This window comes from Panthera pardus, unplaced genomic scaffold (genome assembly GCF_024362965.1).
Source record: "Panthera pardus isolate Hobbes unplaced genomic scaffold, ASM2436296v1 HiC_scaffold_15, whole genome shotgun sequence".
Lineage (NCBI taxonomy): Eukaryota > Metazoa > Chordata > Mammalia > Carnivora > Felidae > Panthera > Panthera pardus.
This window is the reverse complement of record NW_026526710.1, coordinates 72,155,078-72,175,244: the sequence shown is the minus strand read 5'-3', so window position 1 is coordinate 72,175,244 and position 20,167 is coordinate 72,155,078. Positions and strand designations below refer to the sequence as shown.

The window sequence follows — 20,167 nt, the reverse complement described above, 5'->3', positions numbered from 1 at the left end:
CCCTCCTCACACTGTGATGCCCACGCCCCTCACCAGGCCCGGCCTCTCTTTTAGTGTGCATCCGGAAGGAATCCCCTGTCTCTACCGCAGCTGGCGAAAGAGACAAAACAGGCCCCCAGGTACTACCGCGGGGGCCCGGCCGTCTAGAACGTCTTTGCTCTCTAGATGAGGGACAGACACCAGAGGGCGAAGAGGTGACCCAGGGGAGGATCACAGGTGACGGCATCTAAGTGGCCGTGCTGAGCCCTAAGTTACCTGTTGTGCTACACAAAGAGTTCGTGCCCTCCCACGCACAGCTGGCCACGCTTCCCAGGTCCCCAGCGGAATGCAGCCCAGGAGGTCTGCTCCAGACCCGGGCGCGGTGGCCCCGCCCCCAGCTGCTGAATGACTGAGGCTGATGTGCGCTCACGCTTGTCTATTTCAGATTACGATGTGTGTGCCGAGGCTCCCTGTGAACAGCAGTGCACGGATAACTTTGGCCGAGTGCTGTGTACCTGTTATCCGGGATACCGGTACGACCGGGAGCGACACCGGAAGCGGGAGAAGCCGTACTGCCTGGGTGCGTTGCCGCCACACGTGATCTTCCAGCTCCTGGGGGGATGATTCTGTCCTCTGCTGGACACTCTTCGTGGGTGGGACCAGCCCCCAGGAGCCGCTTTGATCTTCGTTTCTTCCCTTGTGTCCCGATACCCAGATGGAGGTGTGTTAGTACCAAAGCTAGCGGGCACGGGCTTTCGTTGTGGTGGTTTTTTTTAATTTTTTTAAATGTTTGTTTGTTTGTTTATTTATTATTTATTTATTTATTTATTTATTTATTTATTTATTTATTTTTGAGAAGAGAGAGAGAGCATGAGCAGGGGAGGAAAGAGAGGGAGACACAATCTGAAACAGGCTCCAGGCTCTGAGCTGTCGGCACGGAGCCCGACGCGGGGCTCGAACTCACGGACCGCGAGAGCGTGACCCGAGCCGAAGTCGGGCGCTTAACCGACTGAGCCACCCAGGCGCCCCTCGTTGTGGTTGTTTAAACCAACCACGGCCAAGGAATTCTTCAGGGAGCCAGTACCAGTCAGGTCCTAACAGGCGGTGAGACATGAGAGCAGGAGAAGGGGACCATCGTCAAATGAAAAGCAGAACAGTGTCACGCAGAATGTAAGCGGCCAGAAATGTTAAAAGCACAGACAGGTAAGAATCCACGTTCTCTCGGAAGACTAGGAAGAGAGGGCTGGGAGCCAGGAAGAGACCATGTGGCAGGCAGGTTGAAGTGAGTCCGAGGGAGCTGAAGCCAGCCACCTGGAGCCCAGCTGAGAGAACTCAGCGCCACCCCTCGCCACCAGCAGGTTCCTTCCCCCATTGGCTTGGCTTTCCAGCCGCGCACTTTGCAAGTCCCGGAGACAGGTTGATGGGAATTGTTCCCTGAAGCCACGTGTTTCAGAGTGCGGTCAGCCTGTGGCTAACCTGTCTCAGAAACATCTGGGGTTCTTGCTTTTGCAAAAAAACAACGATCCTGGCCTCGCCTCCAGAGCCTGAGGAGTGGGGCTGGATTCTGCGTTTTACACAAATGCCTCGAGTGACTCACGTGCACATCAAGTTCGAGAATCAGCTGGAGGATGAACTGAGGAGCCAGGCAGACGGTCCCAAGTGGAGAATAAATGAACTGTGATGAGTGGCCCCTCTTCCTCTGCCCCAGCGGGGACTCTAGCAAGTGCCATTTAAGAGAAGTTGTAGACAGTAGCCTCCTGGCTTGTCCCCAGTGGCACCCCACGCTGACAAAGAGGAGGATGGAGACCACCAAGTGAGTGCAGCCGGGACCACCGGTGCCTCTTACAGAGAGTGCGATGTGCCATTCTGTCCTTCCGCGGTCCCAGGCACGAGGGTTCTTCTTTGAGTTTGTGATAGCCACGGTACCCTGTGCTTCCCATATGGGGGTCAGCAAAAGAGCATTCTGCTCAGAATTCCATCTGTTTCTCTCCTTTCAACCTTGCCCTCCCTCCCCTGGACAGTAGAGGCAGCTTCACGCTTAGGTCAAGGGCAGAGAAGGGCTTGTTTGATGGGCTCATGGCTCGTTTCCGCAGCTCACGGGAGGTCTGTCTGGGTCATTGATGACACCGAAATTTCCTGGGGAAAACTCTCTCCGTTAGACCCATCGTGACTATTTTCTTTCACCCAAAGTGGCTTTTCTTCTCCGGTTTCATTACCTCTCTTAACTGGGAAGGAGCCATTGACCCAAAGTTGACCTTGGGTCACCATCCTGCTGCTCAGAACCCAGAGCCGTAAAGGGGAACGTAAAAGCCCTCGGCACACATGGGTCCTTGTAGAAGTTCATGTCTCTGATGCCTGCTTTTCCGTGTACGTTGCTCTCCATCATCTCATTTTCTCTCCTGATTTGCCCGGTGAAGTATTTCGGGCAGGCATCGTTTGTGTTTTGTAGGTGGGAATTTTGAAGGCTAGGCACCGGGGGGGGGGGGGGGGGGGGGGGGGGGGGGGGGGGGCGGGGCGGGGCGGGGGGCGGGGCGGGAACCAGGTCACATGACTTGGTGGTGGCAGGGCCACCATAGAACCCCATTACTGATCGGCTTGTCACCACGGTGACCCTGCCTGAGGCACTCCCCTCGAGATGGCTCCTGTTTCTAGCGTCCTGCTTCATTCCAGCATTCCAGAGGGAGGCTGGCAAAGGGTCCCCTGCAGACGTTCACAGGAAGGCCAAGCCCAACGTCCCCCTGTCATTGGAAGAGAGTTCTCTGAAGCAGAGCCTTCTCTGCCTTTGGTCCAAACCCAGATATCGACGAGTGTGCCACCAGCAACGAGACACTGTGCGCCCACATCTGCGTCAACACCGTGGGCAGGCTACCGCTGTGAATGCCGGGAGGGTTACATCCAGGAGGATGACGGGTGAGGACGTGCACCAAGGGAGACAAATACCCCAACGACACTGGTGAGTAGTCCAAACGAAGCCACCCCGAGGAGGTGGGCAGGCCCCCCGGGAGACCCACTAGCATTCCTCCGGGAGCGGCGGGCAGGAAGGGGCATTTACGCGACTGGCAGGCGGCATCTGGGTGAGGAGAGGAGGGACATCAGGCCGTAGCCCAGCGGAGCAAAGCCTGCCAGCAGGGAGGGTTGCGAGCCGGGGTGTATTTGAGGAAGCTCCCCACAAGTGGAGGCGCTGTGCTCCCGCCCCCGTCGGTAGAACTTAGCTGCGTGCTGGCACCCACCTCAGATGGGCAGCGAAGGGGCCAGAAACCCTGTGTTTCTCTCAGAGAAAGGGTGGAAGATCAACAGGAAGCCTTCTCATGCCCGGGAACCACGCACATCAATGCCGCCTGAAGTGCAGTCCGTGCCCCGTACCTGCCCAGATGCATTTGTTACCTGGTTCATCATTGGATAAAAAGAGAAGTGAGAGCGTCGAGACGTTTTTGTACCCATTCGCTAGACGTTGTGTCTGAATCCAAAGATCTAGGCTGGCAGGTGGTCTAATTTTCCTAGTAATTGTAGTTTTCTAGAAAAAAAATTTCGAGTTTTGATCGTGTTTTGCAAATACAGTCCACGACGCAGCGCTGCGGTGTGAGAAGCGGGCCTTCACGGTTTGAGAGGCTCATGTACGTTACGTCAACCCCGTCCCACTGACCTGTCACTCGGGGATCCGATCAGCCCGGATGTTGGGTTGCTCCTTTAAGTTTGGAGGAAAGGAGCCCCTGTGCTCCTGTATCCAACACTCCTAGGCCGGGAAGCCTCTCCCGTAGTCCTGTGCTCAGGGCCCAGCTCTCCCTGGGCCCCCTCGGAAAGGGAGGTGACAGGACCCTGTCTGTCTGTCCGGAGAGGCTGGCTGGGCCATGGGCATCTCGGAGCAGGGAGGGGCTCCTGGGCAAAACCTATGTACCAGGACATGCTGGGGGGTGAAAAGGCCAAACAGTCTGGGCGCTCGGGAGGTCGTGATTCTTGGGTTTGGCCTGAAATTCACAAACGGGTAGAGGACCGTCGCCATCCGCTGAGGGCAGCAAACAGCTGGGGAGCAGCTGCCTCACATGGAAAAACTACAAAGGGAAATTCTGAGAACAACCGGCTTGAGTCGTGAGGAGGCCACCATATACTAGAAGATGCAAAGTCTCTTTGGGGCCAGCCCAGGATTGGGCAATGTGGAATAATTTGGGCTTGGTGACACTTTGGAAAGCCTAAGGCATGTGGGGCCGGGGTGCCCAGAGGTGCTTAAAAGCAGGGGTAAGCAGCCTTTTTGGCCTAAGGGTTGATTGAGGAAAAGTGTTGCTGGGGCTTTTTTTGTTTGTTTGTTTAATCCAAAATTAAAATCACTTCCTTTTTGTCCCACGGTGAAGACGGTGGGGGAGGGGCACAGTGTGTCACTTATCTGTTTGATTATCTCCTTTACTGGAAGGAAGGAATCCTTTGGAAAATGAGATGCGGCCTTTCAGCCGCTGACATGCCAGTTCTCGGGCCACCTTGAAAGTTGGCAACAAGAAAAGCCGCTTTCTAATTTCTCTTTTTGGAATTAGGCTTCCAGCTATGCTCTGAGCCAGGAAGCCGGGGCCTGTGAGCCAGGAACCTGGCAACTCCATTGCCTCCTTGCCTTAATTTATATCCAGGTGGAACCTGTTTACTTGGGCATGACGGGCAGCGCTGAGCAACGCAGTCTAGAGCTTTCCCATCAGAAATTGCAACGGTAAACGTTTACTGCTGCGTGCCAGGGTGGGATTGGTGGGTGGGGGGGGGGGGTGGATCTCCAAAGAACAGGACCTGGCCTCACCCGTGAGGGTTCCCGCCCAGAGACCCGGCCTTAATTAACAGGGAATTAACCAGAGAAGCTGGACGGAACATCCAGAGGCAGGGTAGGACTTTATGCTGACATGAACTTCTTCTCTGGTCTCCGGCTCCCTCCCTGTGCAGCACCCTAGGGAGAGCTCTTGCCAGAGTGCAGGGACCAGGTGGGCCTGGTGGGAGACGCTCACCTCCTCCCACCTCGTGTAGACCCAGACGGGCCCAGCAAGAGCACGGCGGAGGCACAGGAACGTCACCATTGTGTCTTTGCAGTTGGCGGTCTACGGAGGTTACGTTTTGTCTTCAGACCGTAGGTAGTCCTCTGTCTTCTTCCCCGAGGTGCGAATTGTACCACTTGAACATTTTTTGCATGGCACCCAAGAAGTGTTAGTGTGAGGGATCAAGTTCAAGAGATCAAGAATTCTAAAGCGGTGAGCAGTTTGGCTTCTACGGCTGAGAATTCAGGGAGAAACTGAAGCGGTCGCAATTGTAAGGGATGGACACGTGCTACGTTTCGTGCACCGTCTCTAAGATTCCTTTGATTTAAAGGCAGACCTCTTCTGACCATCTGCTGCCACGGTTCCCCCACGTTGTATTCTCTTTCTTTAGAAATGTCTGCGTTCGGATGTTTGGGGAAGAACACGTTACTACACCCACTTAAGGGTTCATGGTGCTGGTGCACGAAACGCTCGGAGATTGCCTTTTTCAGAAATGTCAGTTTTGATGAAGCCTGAATGTCCCCCAAATTATTTAAGTTTATTTTGAGAGAAAGAACACCAGCAGGGGAGGGGCAGAGAGAAGGGGGTGGGGGGGGGGGGGGTAGAGAGAGAATCCCAAGCAGGCTCTGCACTGTCAGCCCAGAGTCTGATGTGGGGCTCAGACTCACGAACCGTGAGCGCGTGACCTGAGCCGAAATCAGGAGTGGATGCTTAACCCTACTGAGCCACCCAGGTGCCCCTCCCCAAGTTATTTTCTTAAGATAATCCCTGTGAACATCTCACAGATGATAGGGTCCTGGAGATTACCATTTGGAAAATTAACATCAAAGGCCTAAGCTCGGGGGTTGAGCTTGGTAGGTCATCTGGTTGACTTTTAGGCAAGGACGTCTTCATCGCTAGATGAAGCGGCCAAAGTCCGGAGGGAAGCCTCTTGCTGCAGACTACAGAGCATCTGATGAGCCAGGACGGGACTCCTCTGTCCTAGCCTACAGAGAGAACGTTTGTTCCTGTTTACGGTGACCTTAAATGGGAGCTGACTTTCCGTGCAATTAGAACCGGCTGGAGGGTATACCATTGAGCTTTAGCGGGACATAAAACTCGTTGCACAGATAAGCCTAGGCTGCAAATTCTCTCTCCTCTCTCTTCCTCCTCCAAATATAACAGCTACCAATACTTTAAAAGCAAACACACACACACAAAAAAAATACCAAAGCTTCAACATCACTGTCTGTTGAATCACAGTCCCCTGCCGCGGGCTGCCGCATTAGAAAAGAATTTCTCAGGGTTTAATTTTCAGTCACCGGTGTCTGTTGGATTCACCACACATGCAACACGGGACTAGCATTTGGTTTTCGTATTTTACTAAGAAAAACATTCCAACGGCAGTAACCAAGAACGTCAGGAAGGTAGGGACGGAGAGGAAGAACTCTCATAATGAAAACTATGAGAGAGGACAGGCGTGTCGTGTGCCCTGACTGTTAGGGTCCTAACCCGAGTGATGGGCCACGGAGAAGGTGGGACCCTGATGGCCCTGATGGTTCTGGCAGCGAAAACAAGCACCCCGGTTGCGTCTCTTTGACCACCGCGATGCCGTGGAAAGTTCCTTGGCTTGGAAGCCGGGGGAGCTGGCCCGGAGCTGCTTCAGTATCAACCGCGGAGTGTCGCGGGGCAGGCCCCGGGCCTCGGCTTCCTGCTGTGTAGGAAGACAAGAGTGTGGGACTGGGTGAGCCCCGAAGCCCCTCTTGCCCTCCCTCACCTTTTCCATAACTTGCTGCGATGCAGCATAAGTAATCTGAGCCCGACCGGCCCCGTGAGCCCTTCAGTCCTCACCGCGTTGCCCTCCATCTGTGCGAGTGCCAAAGCTCAGCGGCGTGGCCAGCTTCGACACCTCAACCGAGAACTTTCCTTACGGTATCTAAAAGATGAATAACGAACATCCAGATATTTGGCCCAGCGACGGGGAAAGTTAGCCGGATGAGCCCTGCGTCTGGGACAGCACAGCCAGTCTAAGCAGCTTCATCTGCTGTGGACTAATTAACAAAACGAATATTTCATCATGGTTAAGTTTTTTTCATGAAGAGATAATAATCATTGGGTATAAACACATGTGATCTAAAATCTCCTTTCCCCATCCCCCCCCCCTTTTTTTTTTCTTCCTTCGCCTCGTCCCATGTCTGCGATGTTATAGCCGGAGGAATTTAAAAGTCAAACACAGCCTCAGCTCACTCTTAGAAAAGCGTGTGGAGAGCAGAAGGGGGCAGCCTCGAAACTGCCCCTGCCGGTTGAAGGGTGGCCGTGTACACACAGGCACGGTGACACAAGCCGTCTGCCTACCAGACAAGAATGGCGGGCCGGTTCAGACACCCCAGGGAGTCTGTGTAGCACCGATGGGGAGGCAAATTTAAGGACACGGTGGCTCTGTGGTAATTAGCTTACTGCTCTATTTTTCCACTTGTGTTTACTTTCTGATAGACTGACTGCGGGACCCCCGGCGTCCCTTATTACAGTTCAGAGTGTCAGGGACGGCCAGGTGTTTCATGTAACTTTCAAGCTCCACTTAATCCATAGATCAGTGGTTCCACCCGGGGAGCTTTAAACATTGCGGACCCTGTTCCCTTGCTGCAACCCCCAGATGGGTGGGGTGCAACACAGTGGTATTTTTTTTTAACCCCTCCCCCTCCCCCAGGTGGTTATCACGTGCCAGCAGGGTGGAGACCGGCTGCCCAGGGCCCAAATCTGCACAATCAGCTTTTCAAAACAAACCTCCGTTGGCTTGTGACATTGCCCACATGAGCCATATTGGGAACATTCTCTAGTTTCCCTTGGGTTTCTTGAGATATTCTTCTTTCTAATGCTTACGATGTGTATCGCCGACAGTAGTAAAAATTAGAGCTACATGCCCCCATGTGGCTAATCAATAATAATGCACCTTTAAAGCCTGAACTGGTTGGAGCAAAATGTTAAGTAACCCCTCCCTTGACAGGGGCTGCTCACAGTTGGGGATGTTCGGTGACCACAGCGTGAATTGAGAGGTCTGAAAACATGCAGAATCAGAGATGTCTACTCAGACTTCTAAATGAATCGTTAACGCACGCACAGGATGGTTTTAGCTCCACATTTGACAAACTGCGGGACAGATGAGCCCCAATTCAGAACAGACTGCATGCTCCAGGCCTACACACGCAATTAATTTATCTTCAGACCATCTGAGAGCTCCTTCCAAAGGGTGATGTAAGGAACTGTTATTTTGTAAGGAACTTCCTACCGATAATATTTATGGAGCACTTGCCCTGTACTGAGCCCTGTTCTAGGAACTTACAGGTGTCACTTCATTGATGCCAAAGCAACCGAGGTGATCGAGGCTTTTGTCATTTTATTATTTGAGGAATGTGCCCGGCAGCTGTGGCCACCAACCCACAGGGTACAAAGTGGCAGCCTCGGGATCCAAATTCTGATCATCTGCCTCCACCAGAGCCTGGGCTCCTTGCTACTGTGTCAGTCCCTGTCTGTAGAAGATTGACAAATCCTTTGGACAGAGTCCATCTTGAGGTCTGTGTTCTGATAATTACACAAAGGGACAGAGAACAGACCAGGCGTTTTCCAGGTGAAAGTCCCTCGGCAGAGCTCATCCCCGGGAGTGGTGATGGTTGAACAGGCAGGTGCTTCAGGGTCCCTCGGAGGACTCTGATGGAGCTATGCACTAGGACCTGCTCCCAGGATTTCAGATTTCTGAGAGCAGGTTACATGCTGCTGCTGGCCCAGCAGTCACACGACGACCACTGTCCTGGGCTCCGCCTGGCAGAGAGCTCTCGGGTGTTCTAAACGCAACTCCCAACACCAGGCTCACCGCATCCCCCCGATGCCACATTCGGAACCTTCAAGTCCCCAGCCTGTGTACACAGGGAGACCTGAAGCAAGTTACGTTTCCTTATCTGGAAAGGAAAGATCGAACCAAACTGTGATCTAAATAGAGTCTAGAACCTGGTAGGGAGGCTTACTCTCCTTGTGAAAATACCAAGTCGCCTTCATCACACCGGCACTTGGAAAATTCAGCGGAGTATATGGAAGCAGAAATGGAAAGACGGGCTTCTAACTCTTGTTCGCGGCGGCCTGGCTCTCCAGCAGGGCTGGTTCCTTACAAAGGCGGATCACAAATTGTTAACTGGGCATCCTCGATTGCTTTGCATCCTCACGGCGTCACGCGGCCTGGCGAGTAGCAGATGCTCCGGAAGTGGATAAGAGGGAGAGAGGGAGGGATGGGTAAATGGATGGATGAACAGACAGGTGGATGGGAGAGGGAAATGGATGGGAAGCAGGGACGAGACTGTATGAATTGGCCAGTAGAAGGGCTGGAATGGATGGATGCTAGGTAGGCAGAGAGGATGTGCTCCAGCCGTCCTTCCGTACTAACAGACCGAATAAACCTGCAGCCGGGGTCATCTCTTTATGCCGGGGTCCACCATTCTCGGCCATCAGCACGCCCAGAGTTGGTCAGGCTTCAGGCCTTCACCACCAAGTGCTCTCTTGCGTGGAAATGCCCTCGTGTTGCTCTTTTATGCTGAAGACTGATCGAAGTAACTGGCTCTCCTCACATGAGTTCAAGTTCTGTAAGCAAGTGGGACTGTAAATGGGTACATTAAACGTGGCTAAAGAGCCCAGAGGAAATTGCCTGATTTGCAGAAAAGGCGTCGGGCTCCGATTCGGGATACCCCAATTCCAATAGCCTACGTCAGCGGACTTGCGAGATGGCTTCCAGAAAGTCACCGGATGTCGGTTTTCCCTCGTCCTGTTTGCGTTAATTTCTGTCCTTCGAGGATCCTGGGACTACCAGGCGAAAGGAAGCAAAGGGCTGGAGGGGTCCGAAGACTGAGCCAGGCACCCTCTCCTGTTTCTTACAGCTTCTGTGCCAGCTCGTGCACAGACCTCCCCTCGCTCATCACCGTAGTATCCTTCCGATGCTGTGGTTCAGGAAACTGGGGCTCACCGAGGCCGGATAACTTGCCCAGGATTCCTCAGCTAGTCCTCGACAGAGCTGGGCTGTGGAGCCAGGACAGTAGCGCCGTGGAGGCCTTGCTCTTAACCGTTCCATTTTGCCACCTCCAAGCAAAGACCTCCGTCCTCCTCCTAACTCGCTCATTATTACACAGCTCTAACGTGGGTCCACATCATTCCCCAAGCGTACGAACTGGCCGTGCGGGTGGGGAAGTCACTGATAGGACGGTTAGCATGGGACGTGGGAATTGACGAGGTGGCCCGTTACATCACATACACGTAGGTGGATTCAAAAAGAGACTGCCAGGGGCACCTGGGTGGCTGAGTCGGTTGAATGGCTGACTTCGGCTCAGGCCATGATCTTGAGGGTGATGAATTCGAGCCCCACATCGGGCTCCCTGCTGTCCGTGCCAAGCCTGCTTTGGATCACCTGTCCCCCTCCCTTTGCCCCTCCCCCCCCAGGCACACTCTCTCAAAAATAAACATTTAAAAAATGACATTAAAAAAGACTGCCACCTTCCTGTGGATTCACGTGCATCTCCCAGTCTTTCAAAACCTAAGCTAGAGGTTGCTTTTGGTAACTTAGAGACTGAGCACTGCTTCGCTGGCTTGAGAAGTGTGTTCCAAGCAGGGGCGCTCCAAGCCTCAGGCTTCTGTGAGGGGCAGGGACCGGGGGCGGGGGGTGATGGGTGAGCTCTGAGCCGCCCCCTGCTATGCTGCCTGTGCTAGTTGCCATGTTGCCCCCCCCCCCAAGGCCCACCCCACCTCCCAAAGAGCAGAAACGCCCACCACCACGTAGATCACCGAGCAGGGGACTGACCCCGTTGGAGAAAGCAGCTGGGCTTGGTGAACAAGGTTCGTGTGAGCGTGGGGCTCTCCTGACGCCCAGGGCGGCCATCTGTTTCCCAGGTTTGCCATAGAGAGCCACCAACTAGGTGGCTTAAAGGGCAGAGATGTATGATGTCTGTTCTGCAGGCTACAAGTCTGAGATCAAGGTGTCGGCGGGGCTGTTTCCCTGCCCCGTGCCCCTCTCCTTGCTTCTGGGGTTTGCCCTCGGTCTTTGGCATTCCTTGGCTCCTGCTGAACCTACCTGATCTCTGCCTTCACCTTCACATGGTGCTGCCCCTGGGTGTGCCTCCATGTCCTGAGTTGTCCTTTTTGTAAGAATACCAGCGTCTGTCTGTCTGCCCCCCCCCCCCAAAAATAAACTTAAAAAAATAATTTTAAAAAATACCAGTCACATTGATTCCAGGCCCGGCCTGTGACCATATGATGTCATCCTAACTAATTACGTCAGCAATGACCCTGTTTCTGAATAAGGTCACATTCTGAGGCACTGGGGATCAGGGCTTCAACATACGAAGTTTGGCAGGAAAACAGTTCAGCCTATGGCACGCTATTTCACAAATATTTTTTGAGCAGCCACTGTGTGAGCTATGGGCAATTCCAGTCCTCAGGTGGCTTACACTCCGGTGCTGGGAACCACTCTGCAGAGAAGTCCAGAACATGCTGCCTGACCTCAGGACTGTGGTATCTCTGTAGAGAGGGAGGACAGGCTTCATGGTACATCTGAACTGGGTCTTGATAGCTGATGGGTCTCCGTGAATGGAGGCAGCAAAGAGGGCTTCCCAGAAGAGGGGAATAATAAAAGTACACGAGCCTAGAAGGACGAGAAGGGACTTAGAGGGACCCCAGCTGCGTTCTAGATCGCCGTGGTGGTTCTCTGCACACCCAGCCCAACCCCAAAGGCTTTCTGAGCTCGGCACGTTTGCCTGTCCCTGGGTGTCAAAGTGCCCTACCCGACCCCATATTCACACACCCTCTCGTCCCACAGACACCTTTCACACACAGCTTGGTGGTCTGCACCCACTCATCTCAGCGAGATGACCTCTGGTAGCCAGTCTCCCCCCCCCCCACCCCACCATGCAGGCTTGTGCAGCCCATTTTAATGCCCGTAAGCTGAGAGTTGGGTGAATTTGGGGGTGAATGTTTGACCACGTCACTGTTCAAGTCACCCATTCTTTCTTTCCCAAATACAATTTCACGAAGAGCTCTTGGAGCTTCTAATGCTCTACGAGACAGCACTGGGACCCTTCCGGTGGACAGCCAGACTGCCTTCCCCGGTGCCTGTCCCATTTTACCCCAGGCAGGTGTGTCCAGAGCACCTGGCACGTTTTCCATCCTGGCCTCACATCTCCCTGGGGTGGGTGCGCAGCCCTGATCTGTGACTGACATGCACACACACACATACGCACACACACACGCACCTGGCCTGTGCTCAGTTCAAACAGCTGGACTGTCAGGGTTTTTAGAGACCAGTTTTGTGAGCCCTGCACGAGAGTCCCATTGCCTGAGCTTGGAGGATAACTTACAGCAGGTGAAATGTTGGCCCTTGGATGGGTGGGAATGTGACTCATGTCACATTGGCAGATCCCACCTCCTGAAAGGCACTGATAAAAGGGCCATGGTTCACGCGTTCACGCGTGAAAGAGGAAGATGCTGGGCTGCCTGAATGAGAACGGCTGAATCCAGAGGGTTTTTTTTGGGGGGGGGGGGGGCGGGGCAGAGGGGTGTCTCTGTCTCTCCCCTGACCCGAATGTGCGGTCAGTGACCTGAGCACTGTAAAATCGCCAGCCTCTCTCCCTCGCACGCCCCCGCTGCCAGCCGATCCCCCTGGGACTGCCCTTTGCTATGCTGTCTCTCTGGGTCTGGGGGTCCTCCAGCCTCCCAAGCCGACCTGAGCCCGCCTCCTCCCACAGGGCACGACGAGAAGTCTGAGAACGCGGTGGAGGCCAAAACCTGCTGTGCTACGTGCACTGAGTTTCTCCAGATGAAGCAGACGGTGCTGCAGCTGAAGCAGAAGGTACGTGCCTGTTACGGTAGAAGCAGCCGCATAAAAAGAGGACTCCGGGCAGGTAAAGACGAAGAATGTTTAGAAGCAGTAAGCAAAGAAGGTGTCGCCCCCGACTGCCTTGAGCATTCACTGGGGCTGGTGCCAGCTGGGTTTGGAGTTGGACTTAGCTTTGCCCGCCCACCCTCCGGGCTGACAGCTAGAGGGCGACAGGACGGCCGAGGCAAGGAAGGGACTGATGAGGTGACTGGTACAGCAGGCCGCGAGGAAGGGGCACGTGGCGAAGACGTAGGCAGGAAGAGCTAGGATTGTTGCAACTTTGGGTCAAACGAACCACGTCCAGACACGTGGTCCTGGGACAGACTCACCCAGCTTTACTCTGTCTAACGTGTCGACTACGTTTTACGATAGAGAGCGTCCTGTCTAGAAACTTCCACAAGCTGACGATGAATTTCTGTAGCAGCTTTATTTTTTCACATTTAAAAGCTATGGCCCGTGCTTTGTCTGGGCTGCGTCACCTTGGAAAATAGCTGTTTGGGTACCTCGTGTCAACAAGAATGAGGATTGACTCATTTTACAAAAGGCTGCCACACATGCCTCAGAGAATATCAGGTTTCTAGTAACGTTGGTTATGCTGTGAGTAATGGCCCCGTGATGGATCTAGTGACCTGATTTCTTGAACAACTGTCCTGGACCCAGATCAATGCTATTTATTACATCTAAGGTCGGTCGATTTCTCCAACTTGTCAGCGGCTCAGAAATCGCTCTAATGCTGCTGAAACAAACGAGGATCTGTTTATATATCCTGTAATCACGATCCCAAGTGGCCTCTGACCCAATAGGGAGAACCAGCAGAACACTTTGTAAGTGTAGCAACGTAAACACAGAGATAGAAATGCATCCCACACACATTCTCAGGTTAACCCTGGATTGATGTTAATATTTACCGAGCAAATCCAAAAAAGGGCTCACGGAAGAAACTTTGTGTTGCACAGAGGACTGGGCTTGCGGGGAGGAGTTGCTCAGCATCTCAAGACCTAAAGCTACACTCTGCTTCCTCTCCCGGGTAGTTAAAAAATCCGAAAACCGTAGGGAAATTTGTTTTCCAGCCTGGACGATCTTGAGAACAGGGCGACGAAATCTCCCACGTTGTTCAGAAACGCAGTTGGCTAAATCAGTATCCGGCTTTCCCTCGGGCTCCGTGGCTTTCATGAAATGTACGTTCTGTGAAAGAAATATCTGAAGAGTTGAAAATTTTGTGTCGCAATACCCACCACCTTTAAAGGCCTTGTTGTAGAGCTCGTACAAATCCAAGAGCAAGTACTTCCTAGTGCTTCGGCAACTCACGTGGTACCTCTCACACGCTTAATACGCCAGTAACTCGCGTGCACTTAGTACTCTGACAACTCGCAGGTTAACTCTCAAATACTTAGTACGCCAGTAACTCGTGGTAACTCATACACTTAGTAGTCCAGTAACTCAGGCAATAATTTGCATGCACTTAGTACTGCAGGGACTCTCATGTGGTAACTCTCACACACTTAGTGCTCTGGTAACTCACGTGCAGTTGGTCGGACAGCGGTTGATCCATCTCATGCTGAACTCTGCACACACATTGTGACAAGTCGAAGCTAATGCTGACATTCAAAGAACGTTAAGAGGAGCGACTCCTTTTAAAAGGCGCCTGTTGGAAGGGGCGGCATCCTGCGGTTTCCAAAGCAGGCTTCCATCCAGGGCGCCATTTGTGCCTGTGCAAGAAAGGTGCGGCGAACCGCGGACAGGTGAAGTCACTGCCCGAGAGGCAGGCCAGACTCCTGCTCCTGCACCGGCGGCGGGATCATCGGTTGGTTTTCACTTCATCTCACTACTCCCGAGGCCGCGTGTTCTTTCAGAAAGAGCGTAGGACCTCTCCCCAAATCAGCTGGCCGAGAGGTAGGTACTGGATGTCAAGGCCACGGTAGAAAATAGGGTGCAGACGTGCCGAACTGCCCCGTGGGTGTAGTCAGCCAAACCCCAGCTGCAGAGACTCGCCAGGGGGAGTGCCCTGGGTTCTCTGATGGGTAAATTGTCAGGAAAAGAAAGAGGTGGGGCGACGACCTGAAGGTTAAAAGAAACCGAAAAGACACGTCATTTTGGTAAAATGAACAAGACTAAACCGTAGCAGGTGGGCGTGCGTGGGTAGGCGAGAGATTATTTTTAAGACACAGGAAGTGATTACGATAAGGAATAGCGGTCACTTGGGGCGGAGGGGAATGAAACTGATTGGGTCGGAGCACATGAAGGGTGACTTCTGATGACTGGCCAAGTTCTGTTTTTTTGACTTAGGGTTTCATTAAAAAGGTGCTTGCCTTATAATAACTTGCTAAGATACAGATTCGTGGGTTTTCCGGATTCTGTGCTTTTATTTTCCCCTTAAAAGGTTTTCCAAATTGTGTGCAGACATCAGTGCCCCCAGCTTCCTCATTTCTTCTTCGGTTTGGGAGAAAAAGGAAAAAGCTGATTTTGGCTAAAAAGGGAGACTAGGGATGAAGTAAAATACCCATCATTTAACTCGTAGAGGGGGTGCCAGGCCCGTGAGAGCACTGAGGGAAAATCCGCGGCAAGGAGTCAGGTTTTTAGAAGCCCCTTGTGTTCCTGCTGCAGGGACTATTTGATTGGAGATCCACGCTGCGGCAGGGCAGTTGAGAAAAGCGTGAATCGTGAGCTCAGGAAGGGTTGGTGAGCACCTGCTGTGCCCTATGGTGGGCTGGGAAGTGAGGAAATACGAGACGGTGTGGAATGAAATCCTGCCTCTGTAAAGTGTTTCCTCTGGGCAATCAAGCCAGTGGCACAGGTCAAACCCCAGTTGCCAGGCGGAGGGGGGCAGCCAGTCAGAGCCTCAGAAGTTACAGGTCCGCGCGTTTTCAGAGGCGTGCGCACATTTGCAGCCCGAGGTCTGCATTTGCTCATCCTAGTGCCGCCCTTGGTGCTGGGGGACTAACTGGCTTCTCGATCAGTTGTGACTTCCTCTGCTACCTTGATCTAGTTGCTCTGCAAAATGGGTCTTCTCAGGATGTTGAGAAGACTAATCCATACTAAAGTGACTGTAGATTGCTTTGCAGAATATCACTGGTAATATTGAGAGAGGCGGCTTGATGTAGTGGTTAGGAGCACAGATTCCAGAACCGTGTTGGCTAAGTTAAATCCTAGCCCTGCTACATGCCGGATGTGTGACCCTAGGTAAGTTACCTAACGTCTCTGTGCCTCACTTTTATTAAAAGGGGACAGCAGGGGCACCTGGGTGGTTCAGTCGGTTAAGCATCTGACTTTGGCTCAGGTCACGATCTCACAGTTTGTGAGTTTGAGCCCCGCGTCAGGCTCTGTGCTGACAGCTCAGACCCTGGAGCCTGCTTCAGATTCTGTGTGTGTCTCTCTCTGCCCTCCCCGGCTCATGCTCTGTGTCTGTCTGTCTGTCTGTCTCTCTCTCTCTCAAAAATAAAAACATTAAAAAATGTTTTAAAAAGGCACAACAATGTTTCTGTTTTCATGATGATCAAATAAGTTAACATTTATAAAGGACTTAAAATGGTATTTGCCACTTAGAGCTTTATAAATGGTTACCCAGTAAACAATGTTAATTGTATATCCTCACAAAGTGCTGCACAGACAGCATCTACCTGACTCGTACCAACAGCTCTATGAAGTGTAGATACCTTATCACAAAGGCTAATACAAGATAACGATATTCACGATTCCATTGGTTGGCATCTAGGAGAAATGGACACTCCTCTGTCATTACCATGACCTTCACACATACCTGCATCCCACAAGCCAGTCCTCCGCTGTGTTTTTGCAACAAGTCACACCAGGGACCCTGGACATCTGCCTCCAAAACTCTAGCACCCTTACTTTCCCACTCATCCTGCTGACGTGTAGGGGAGCCGAGGGAGCCAGAATGTAATCACCCAGCCGGAGATCAGCCAGGAAGCGGAGGTTGACATTTATTGGGTCAACTCACAACTTCTACAAGGGAGCAGAGAGAGCTGGACATACAGATCTCGTCCTCCAGGCTTGCTTACAACACTGTAAATCCAAAGGGTGATCATCTGGCCCAGGCCTCTCGATTGGTAGGCGTGGAGGTGCGAACGGGGAAGGGAGAAAGGACTCGCCCAAAGTCACACAGCCAGACATCGTCCCCTTCACGTGCCCAGCAGGCCTTTCAGGGGGATGTTAACAATCTTCATTTGGTAGATGGGGAGATCCCCCGGGGAAAAATAGTAGCAGGGCTGAGACTGAGACCTAACTCTGCCTAATGCCAAAGCCCACAGATGTGATCCACATTTCGGTTTTCCTCTCGGAAGCAGATAATAACATTGGACCAGCCTTCAGCTGCCAGTGTTGGCTGTTCCCTAGTTACGGTAGATTTGCTTCTAAATTCCCCTCACTCGTTGGTTCCCTCCCGTTCCACGCCAGGGTGACAGGCCCACGTTTGCAGGTTGGAGTGGTATCTGGCCATGACCCAGTGACACCAGCACCGTTGGAAACCCCTAGATCACAGTAGCGTCCTGGTGAGGGCTTTGAATCACGAGTCCTGATTAAAAAAAAAAACAAAAAACTGACTTTCAGACTGCGCAATATTCTAATTCTTATGGTTGGCCCCACTGGCTTCTGAGTGATGATCACGGGGGTCATTGTTTGCATTTTTCAGGGAACACTGGGTCTTCTCAAGGCATGGAGGAGGGCAGTGAGTGGTCAGGAATCTCCTAGCTCGTGGACCCTTAACGGCTGTCCTTACCCAAGGATGTGAATACTAGGTAGGGGACTGCCAAGCATCCTGGGATGTGCTCGGAAATGCTAAGGATATCGAGGGGACTCTTTGAAAGACGTTGTTGATGCTTCTTGGAACTCCCTGTCCTCTGAACATCCTCCTGCCCAGAGCTGGATAGATTTCAGTAAGAACCTCAAGTTCTTTGGGGAAGTTCCAGACGGGGGAGCATCCCGGATTCACATGGGTCCCCTAAGGCAGCTGAAGCAGAACAGGACCTTGACCGCAGGAGAGCCTGCCCCGCGCTGTGAGGGACGCTGAGCGGGAGCAACACCTTGAACCTCTTGGCCCCGCTTGTTCTTCACACCAGGCTGCAGGGATACAGCCGAAACCTTGCAGGGGTTTCCCATGAACTTGCCTTTTAGAAAAATTGCACATGCTTCTATTAAGAAGCTATTAGGATGCGGTATTAGGGAGTCGCCCTGCAAAGGAGCCAAAAGAATTTGTTCTCCATGAGACATATCGGATAAAAGTAAAAACCTTATGTTGCGATGTTTGCTTTTCACTGATACTGGATTCCTCCATTGGCAAGAACATCCGTCTCCATGACTAAGAAGAATCATCAGTTTCTTAAACTGGATCGAGCCAGCCCCCCACCCAGCGGCTCTCCGGCGGGAGAAGGGGACCTCGGCCAGGGGTCCCCATCAGAGTCCTCTTTCATCACGGACGTGCTAAGTATTCCCAAGCCTCCATGCTCAGAAGTGGACACGAGTGCAGGAGACCAAGGACCTTCTGAAGCCAGATGAGGTCATCTTGGACAGCAAACCTTTCCCAGGCCTACCGTCCACCTCCTGATCTCTCAGTGGTGATTTAGTAGATGCATTTTGTAGCTCCTACTCTCCCCGCAGGCCTAGGCTTCGGGGCTCAATATCTCATGATCATCTTTTATTCTGTTACTGTCGAGCCAGGTGCCCTAACCCCTGATAGTGAATTCCTTATTTATTTATTTATTTTTTTTACTTTTTAAATGTTTATTTTTGAGAGAGAGAAGCAGAGCATGAGCAGGGGAGGGGCAGAGAGAGAGGGAGACACAGAATCCGAAGCAGACTCCAGGCTCCGAGCTGTCGGCACAGAGCCCGAGGCGGGACTCGAACCCGTGAACCGCGAGATCATGACCCGAGCTGAAGTCGGATACTTAACCATCTGAGCCACCCAGGCGCCCTCATTCCTTACTGTTAAAGACACGTGCAGGCCCTGAAGTCTTAGGGTGGTTTGTGTGGCCTCACTGACAGAGGGTTTCACTCTGCTGCATCAGAACTTGACCAGAGAGAGGGCTGTAGTCTCTTGGAAATGGGTGGAAATCCCTGAGGAAGGAAATAGGAGGTGAGAAAGGGTGACTTGCCCATGAAGGTGGAAAGGGAAAAGACTCCCAAGATCGAGGTCATCCAAATCCTCTCCCTACATGGAAAGCCTGTGCCCAGAGGGCAACACCAGGAGGCAGCAACTGGCAGAGCACCTTGTTGTTTTGTGCGCCCAAAAGTCATAGTTCAGGGTTGATAACGAGCCTCAGAGGAAGAACGTTGTACAATTTTTAATTGCATTTGCTGTGCTGATGTTGGACCTCACAGGGCACAGAGCTGGCCACCTCTGACTATGCAGCGATGGTCGGTACCTCTCTCAAAAGCTCAGATCCAAAGATGGATGTAGCGCGTCTAGAGCATTCCAAGGCTAGCGATGAGCCCTGCCATGCGCCTTCTCCTGGCCTGTGTTGTGCTCTGGGTTTCCAAGCAGAGCCTCCTCTGGGAGGACATGGGGATGAATGTAACGTGTTCTAGAAAAATCTCAGAAATACCTGGTTTCTACGGGACTCCAGAGTAAATCTTCTGGAAGGGATAGCTCTGACCCTCATAAATGAGCCTTTCTCCACCTGACTTGGCACCCCAAAATTAGCTTCTTGAAAAAGAGAGACTGGAACTAACATCTATCAAGCACTTAGTATGGTCCGGGTCCTGTGGTGGACACCTAACCTCCATTTCCTGTTCAATCCCCACAGCCCTAAAGGTGGGTGGTGGTGTTCCCTTTTATGTGAGGAAATGGAGAATCAGAGCATCCAGTTCTCCCCGAAGGTCTCACGGATTCACGCAGCCTACCTGATCTCAGGGAACGTGAAGGTCATTTGTCTGGGTGACCCCTCTGGCTTCCCCCTGGAATGAGCTGCCTGAAATCCAGGAGGGAAACCATAGAGGAAGCCATGGTGCATCTTATGCTCTCATCTCAGAAGTTACACACCATCCCTTCCGCCATTTTCTAGTCATTGGACATGAGTTTCTAAGCACAGCACACGCTCCGAGGGTGGAAATTAGGTTCCCCCTTTCGAAGGTGGGCATGCCAAAACCTTTGTGGACCTATTTTTTCCATCACAGTCACTGTTGGCCACTGGTTCCCAAACACCTGAGCGTGCAGGTGAACCTTAAGCCACCTTCTCGGTCCTGGCTCCCTAGGCTGAGGGGTCTCTAAGAGCGGGGACCCTTCTCAATCGCCATTGTCACCATTAGAACCAAGCACAGGGCCTGGCACGTGGTAGGTACTAAGTAAAGT

At 52.5% G+C, this 20,167-nt stretch overlaps 1 protein-coding gene across 1 annotated transcript in view; it reads left to right on the top strand.

Moving 5' to 3' along the window:
- Window positions 1-20,167, top strand: part of CCBE1 (collagen and calcium binding EGF domains 1) — a 228,261-nt gene that overhangs the window by 199,069 nt on the left and 9,025 nt on the right. Inside the window, 5 exon segments of the mRNA XM_019463878.2 lie at window positions 425-559; window positions 2,777-2,841; window positions 2,843-2,890; window positions 2,893-2,932; window positions 12,734-12,837. Coding sequence (XP_019319423.2) covers window positions 425-559; window positions 2,777-2,841; window positions 2,843-2,890; window positions 2,893-2,932; window positions 12,734-12,837 — 392 coding nt within the window.